This window comes from Phanerochaete carnosa (genome assembly GCF_000300595.1).
Source record: "Phanerochaete carnosa HHB-10118-sp unplaced genomic scaffold PHACAscaffold_11, whole genome shotgun sequence".
Taxonomy (NCBI): domain Eukaryota; kingdom Fungi; phylum Basidiomycota; class Agaricomycetes; order Polyporales; family Phanerochaetaceae; genus Phanerochaete; species Phanerochaete carnosa.
In genome coordinates this window covers 1,449,286-1,456,567 of record NW_006767638.1, presented here as the reverse complement: position 1 = coordinate 1,456,567, position 7,282 = coordinate 1,449,286, and the positions used below count along the sequence as shown (strand labels likewise).

The 7,282-nt window shown below is 45.4% G+C and overlaps 1 protein-coding gene across 1 annotated transcript; it reads left to right on the top strand.

The window, feature by feature from the left end:
* Positions 1-5,612: 5,612 nt before the first annotated feature.
* On the top strand, positions 5,613-7,020 carry PHACADRAFT_32747 (uncharacterized protein; the record flags this gene model as incomplete). Its single annotated transcript, XM_007400561.1, has 10 exons — positions 5,613-5,656; positions 5,708-5,742; positions 5,794-5,960; positions 6,025-6,026; positions 6,076-6,137; positions 6,178-6,287; positions 6,351-6,454; positions 6,578-6,731; positions 6,784-6,855; positions 6,910-7,020. The coding sequence occupies 10 exons, from the start codon at positions 5,613-5,615 to the stop codon at positions 7,018-7,020; spliced, it is 861 nt and encodes a 286-aa protein (XP_007400623.1).
* Between the last annotated feature and the right edge of the window lie 262 nt (positions 7,021-7,282).

Sequence of the window (7,282 nt, the reverse complement as noted above, 5' to 3'; positions counted from 1 at the left end):
TAAGCACAGTAGAGCCTCTGACTTTCAAATAACCTGAAGGGAAATGCCCTTGGTATAGTGCACGAGTTCACTATTTGACTAACCCTAGACTGCGAGAGCTAGTGGCGTCATTATTTGAGACTGTGGTATGTCTCCTGTAAAGCTTACAGTAATTAGACTAGCAGTAAAGAGATTAATTCTATTCTTGATCTTCAACTCTAAATTGGAAGCTTCAGACTGCTTCAAGTTATACAAATCCTCTAAGGACATTAAATTGTCCTTACTAGCCAAAGCTTACTAAGTTAACCAAGACATTAACTTGTCTTTGTTACCCTCTTATCCTACTTATCTAAAAACCCTATGCTACTAACCCAAGTAGCTAGTCCTTAAGCTACTAACCAAACCTTTTTACAGCCCATCTTCTAAGATTCCTTAAAAAAGTCCCTTGTAACAGGCAAGTGAGGCGTTAGAGTACTTAAGCAGATTAGTAGGTGGTCTTTAAATTAGTCCCCCACGAACACCAGGATAGCTTGGTTGAAAGGCTAACCCAGTGAACCCTGGAAAGAAAAGATTGGGAAAACCAAATCTAAGTATTCCATGCTATACCCTTTTTGCTTTTAGTTTAGAACAGACCAAACTCCATTCTCTTTTATTAAAAAGTAGCCTTCTAGGATTTCTCCTAGAATCTTCTTTATACCAAACCTCATTTTTATTTTTTACTTACTTTTCTTATCCTAACCTTTTCTTTACAACACCGATTGCCTGCCAATACACCGCAGGAATGATAGATATTGAAGACGAGGAAGAACCCAGCAATCCGGAGGCTCGCCTTAAAGAGAGAGATAGAATCTTCGTTTTAGACTACGAGACATACTTCGCTACAGGAGCGGCGCGTATACGCACCACGGCCACAGACCTAGCAATAAAAGAAAGTCTGAAACACAAGGCTAAAACATTTGAGAATACAGTCCCAAGTCATTACCACGACTACTCAGATGTGTTCAGCAAAGAAGATTTTGATTCCCTGCCACAAAGGAGACCATGGGACCACACTATTGAACTAACGCCAGGTTCGCAACCAATCAGCTGCAAAGTTTATCCCATATCGGTTAGCAAACAGAAGGAACTTGACAAATTCATAGAAGAGAACCTAAGAACTGGACGAATTTGGCCTTCTAAATCCCCTTGGGCTTCACCTTTCTTCTTCGTCAAAAAGAAGGATGGACGTCTCTGGCCTGTACAAGATTATCAAAAGCTAAATGAGCTGACAATCAAGAACCGGTATCCACTTCCCCTGATACAGGAACTAGTCGATAAGCTAAAACAAGCACGGTACTTCACCAAGTTGGACGTCTGGTGGGGGTATAATAACATCCGCATCAAAGAAGGCGATGAAGAAAAAGCCGCCTTTCTTACGAATTGAGAACTATTCAAACCGCTAGTTATGTTCTTTGGTCTCACGAACTTCCCTGCTACGTTCCAAACCATGATGAACGACATATTCCGAGATCTCATTAGTCAAGGACACGTAGTAGTCTACCTGGACGATATCATGATCTTCACCCAAGATCTGAAAGAACACCGTCGAATCATGCGACAAGTTTTACAGATCCTGAGGGAACACAAACTCTACCTAAAACCAGAGAAGTGTGAGTTCGAGAAGACAGAAGTCGAATACCTGGGGATGATAGTAGGAAAGGGCGTTGTTCGCATGGACCCAGTCAAAATAGAAGGAGTCGTCAATTGGCCTCGGCCCGAGTGCAAACGAGACATTCAAGCATTTCTCGGCTTCACCAACTTCTACCAAAGATTTATCCGAGATTACGGCAAAATAGCAAAGCCGCTTAGTCTATTGACAGGCAACGATACTTTTGAATGGACCGTCGAACAAGAAGTGGCATTTACGAGCCTAAAAGACGCACTCTGTTCTGCACCAGTACTGGCTATACCCAATGATGATGATCTCTACCGCATAGAATGTGACGCTTCGGACTTTGCCGTAAAAGCAGAATTAGCCCAGAAGCAAGATGGAAAATGGAAGCCTGTCGCTTACCTATCCAAAGCCATGACAGCAGCTGAAAGGAACTACGAGATTTACAATAAGGAACTTCTCGCAATCATGACTAGTCTTAACAAGTGGCGCCAGTACCTCATGGGCACCCAGCATCCATTTGAAATATGGACGGATCACAAGAACCTAGAATACTTCCGGAAGCCACAGAAGCTTAATCGCCGACAAGCCCGATGGATAACCGAACTTGCTGAATATCACTACTCGCTACATCATAAGCCCGGAAAGTCTAATGGCAAGGCAGACGGATTATCCTGTCAAAAGCGACACAATGCAGGGAAAGAGGACAATTCAGATATTGTACTATTAAAACCAGAACATTTCCGTGCCCTGATTTGTAGCACAGTATTTAGTTTAGAAGGAATCGACCAGAACTGGATTGCAGAAATTAAAAAATACAAAAAGAACCAAGATTTGTTAGTCACTATAGCATTACAGAACAAGGACAAGGACTGGAACGAAGATAGTACTGGACTCGTGACATGGAAGAATTGTATCTACATACTGGTAAATAGGAAACTCCGGGAACAGATCATTGTTCACCACCATAATACCCCGTTGGCCGGACATCCTAGCCAATACAAAACACACGAAATGGTCACGCGTAATTACTGGTGGCCCAGAATTTGAGAAGACATCCGGAAGTACGTGGCTGGGTGCGAAAAGTGTCAAAAGACCAAGGTTCACACAACACGACCCATGGGATTGCTCTTCCCCAACAAAATTCCTACACGACCATGGGAAGTAATTTCCATAGACAAAATAGGAGTATTACCGGAATCCTTTGAATACAACACCATTCTCGTTGTTGTCTGCATGTACTCGAAACAGATAATTGCGATCTCAAGTAACATCGAACTCAATGCAGAAGGATGGGGGAAAGCGCTTTGCAATCATGTGGTTGCACATCATGGATTACCCCGAAAGATTATCGGCAACAGAGGCACCGAGTTTAAGAATAAATTCATTTCTGAACTATACCGATCACTTGGAATCGAAGCCAATCCCTCAACCGCCTATCACCCTCAGACAGATGGGCAAGCAGAACGCATCAATCGAGAGATAGAACAATATCTCCGATTATTCATCAATTACCAACAAGCGGATTGAGCCGAATGGCTGCCACTCGCAGCATTCTCATACAATAACAAAGTCCATTCGTCGACCGGATATACCCCTTTCTTTGTCAACAAAGGGTATCACCCTAATGAAGAAACCCAACCGGTGCGAGAAGGACTAAGTGAGAACGTACAACAATTCGTCGATCGAATGAGTCGAGTACGTGAGGATACCAGTGCAGCCATCGGACTAGCGCAAGAATCCATGAAGCGTTTCTATGATAGGAAAAGGAAGAACGAACCAGAGTACAAGGTCGGGGATAAAGTTTGGCTGGAAGGAGTCAATATTCGAACCGATAGACCAATGAAGAAGCTCGATGATAAACGATACGGGCCGTTCAAAGTCAAACGAAAAGTCGGCATTTTGGCCTATGAGTTAGAGCTTCTCTGTCAATGGAAACAGCACCCCGTCTTCAATGAAAGTCTTCTAAGTCCATTCAGAGAACCCACATATCCCTCTCAACGACACGAACCGGCAGTCCCTGACCTCGTAAATGGCGAGGAAGAATGGGAAGTCAAAGAAATTCTTGACTCACGTCGTGATCAAAACGGAAATCTGGAATATCAAGTTCTCTGGAAGAACAGCCCCCACGGCGATCACCATTCTTGGGAATCATGGGCGAACCTGACCAATTGTCAGGAACTCCTTCAGGAATTCCATGCGAGACGTCCCGACAAACCCGCGCCAATGACGATTAGAATTCCCCCCTTGTTGACACAATCCGTACACATGCTCAAGAGAGATACCACTCTTCTGGTACAACGGATGGGTGGAATTCTCCCGAAACAAGGGTCGGAAGAAGCTGCTGGACTCGATCTCTACTCGGCTGAAAGTGCTAAGATACCGGCACGAGACCGTAAAATTATCAGTACCGGCATAGCAATGCGTGCCCCTCATGGAACCTATGCACGAATTGCGCCACGAAGCGGGTTAGCAGTCAAAGGGATTGATATTGGTGCCGGGGTCGTAGACCGAGACTACACAGGAGAAGTACGCATGGTAATGATCAATACTACCAATCAACCATTTCAAGTACACACTGGCGATTGGATCACTCAAGTCATTCTGGAACGTATTGCGTCATGCGATATCGAGGAGGTTTCAAATCTATCCAAAACTCAGCGAGGAGGAGGAGGTTTTGGTTCTACTGGTAAATAATCGTGAGGACACGATTCTAGACGGGGGGGGGAGGTAATGTCATGAATATTACATATTCCGGATGGTTCTCCCAGATTCCACAGTATTCTTTTACTTTCTATACACCTCCGTATTTTTGTAGGATAATCTAGACATTGAGTCTGACATGTATATAAGGAGCTCATACTGCTCAATAACAAGCCAGACTCGAGCTGGTCTTTCCTCACCTATTCTCCTCTTGTCTGTCTCCTCAGCTTTGTCGTAGCCCAGTCCAGTTGGATTGTAGGTTGCTGACAAAGGGCAAAGGGCAAAGCACAGAGGCCTTAATGCTCAGAGATGGCAAGAGTGGTACGCAGGACAATGATAATGCTTAGGCTCCTTCATACCAAATTGGTGTATGGTTCACCGACACACAAGAAGTGGTAGAAGTGGCAGATACCCAGAAGGTAGACATTTTTTCGTTCTATGGGAAGTATGATTTTGACAGTGCGGATCCCAGGCTCCTCGTGCACCTTGGAGCGGCAGTTTGAGAGTGGACTAAGATGCTATTCGTGCAGCTGTCAAGGGATTTGGTGAGCCTGCATGTCCAAAACCTAATACACGTGCGGCTTCCTGTAGCGCCAAACTGCAAATGCAATCACGTTTGAAATACCCGACAGTCCATGAACGTCGAGTCTCTGAAGGAGCCTATGGACATGTTTGTTTTACAACTTTGTTTGCGGGTGGAATGTTGCGTGATGGTCACTGAACGAGCACACCCCTTTTTTTCTCTAGCTCATGCATTCGCACGCTGTAGACCCTTTCCAGGAGTCCATGTCCAGCATCTTGTGCTGATTGGACGTGCAGGCGATGTGGCGTTCATCAGCGCCTCACCGTTCGTTGGTGGGTGTGTCCTCCTGGATTGGCAGAAGCTTTTTTTTTTTTACGTGTCATGTTAGACTTTTGCCGACACATGTCGCTGAGACCCAGATCGCAATCTTCGATCATTTCCGGATATCCTATCTACAGGCACTTGTGTTCTTGTGGAAGAGGGTGCGATGCCCGGGGCATCATCCCTTGGAGGATAGACGACTACTCTTCGCTTAATCGCAAGCCGCTTCTCCTAACGCGTGCTCGCATAGCTTTACTGCGGTCAGCCTGCGGTTTGATAGTGTTGGCTCACTCTTGTTCTGTGCTTTACTAGGATTTCCAATTGCCATGAAACCACAGTTCTCCGCACAACACCGTAATCTATGGACTAAATTATTCTCAAAAAGACTGTATTCATAAAGGTTTCATCGCAGATGCCGATAGCTACGCACCCAAGATGACAACCTGTGACTTCGTACCCCTTGCTGGAAACCGTGAAACGTGAGTCCCCTGGCATGCTATCTTGTTGAGCTTTTCCTCAGTCTGCTTCAGACAATTTGTTAACAATTTTAACGTCCTTCTGAGCGGTATACACCTTTTCTTGCTGTGCCTTTTGCATGTCTGACTGGGGCTATTAGCGCTTGCGCTATACGAACACTCGATCACGTTTGGCGAGGAAGTTAGGGTCATCTGGCAAAGGAAACAGACCCTGACTACTGTGCTGTTTCTCTGCAACCGCTACAATGTCCTGTTCAGTGCGACTATATTGCTATCGATGTGCATGCGCGTGACTGGGAACTCTCTGGTACGTCTCTCCACCATCGAAGATGAACAAAAACAGTCGCACTGAAAGTAATGGGCTGTAATAGACGTGAGTGGCATCATCTCATAATATTCAAGCTACGTCATATCAGCATTAGGTTCTATGTTTTAAAGAACCTTCTCGAGGTCTCCACAGTCATTGCATACTGCTTGACAGCAGGTGTTTTTGAGATCCCAGTTGATTGCTAACATTTCTTGAGACTCTGCCATAGCATTCACCGCGCTCCGAGTATATGCGCTTTGGGACAGGAGTATGAAACTATTCTATCTCATATTGGTGCTTTCTCTTGCGCCCACGATAGCTTCCTTGGTACGTTCTATAATGCCCAATGACTTATCTCCGTGCACACTTAGCAACGTTGTGACATTGTAGATATGTTTTGTGGTCGCTCGTTCAGAGCCAAGAGTAGCGCTCCAGTTGGATGGATCGTTTAAGTGCACGCTAGGGCTTGCGATGGTCCCCGAACTTCACCTGCAGTAAGTCTAGTCCTCCCTTAATGACTCATGTTTCAAGGCTCAAGCTGATAGACTCATAGGCGCAAGTTTTTCTTCCGCTACATTCTTCATAATTTCTTTCAATGACGCTTTGGCTTGCTGCAGTTGTCTGGGCTGGGCAGTTTCCGAGTCTAGTGGCCGATGCTTTGGTATTGGTCCTTACATGGAAGAAGACCTTTGGCCAGTTCCAAAATGCAAGAAAGTTACATATAAAGACATTGAGCTCTCTACTCCTGCGAGATGGGACACTGTACTTTTTGTGCGTGACTATTTCTTTTATTCGGTCTTAGCTAAGCTGAGAGCTCCTATAGCGTGCTTGCGGTCTTGAACATCGGTCAGCTGATCGTCGCGCGGGCACTGTGCCTCTCGGATCTCATATACATGTACGTAACTTGCAGCATATTCTACTCTATGTACTATTCCTAACATTAAGCTAGCCTGTCGTCCCTGCTTGTATCTCGTTTCCTCTTGAATCTGCGTCAGATGGACGAGCACCCGGCGACAGTGCGGACTGCAGGACAACTGTCGAGCGTACGATTCCTCGATAGTGTAGATCGTAGAGGGAACATTGGAGAGCCTCTGATGCTCTTCGACGGCGACGATATCCGAGAATAATATCGCACCAATCTTCGTGCAGCGTTCAGCCAAGGTGACGGGTAGTGCGGTTATGTGGCACGAGAGCCGGATGATGTTGCAGCTTTTCAGAAAGTCCGAGGTCGCGTGGTTATCTTGTACAATGACGATATGTGATCTGAAGGTACTGGGTCAGCTGTAGTCAGCGGTATAAATGCCAGCATCTTACTCCGATCA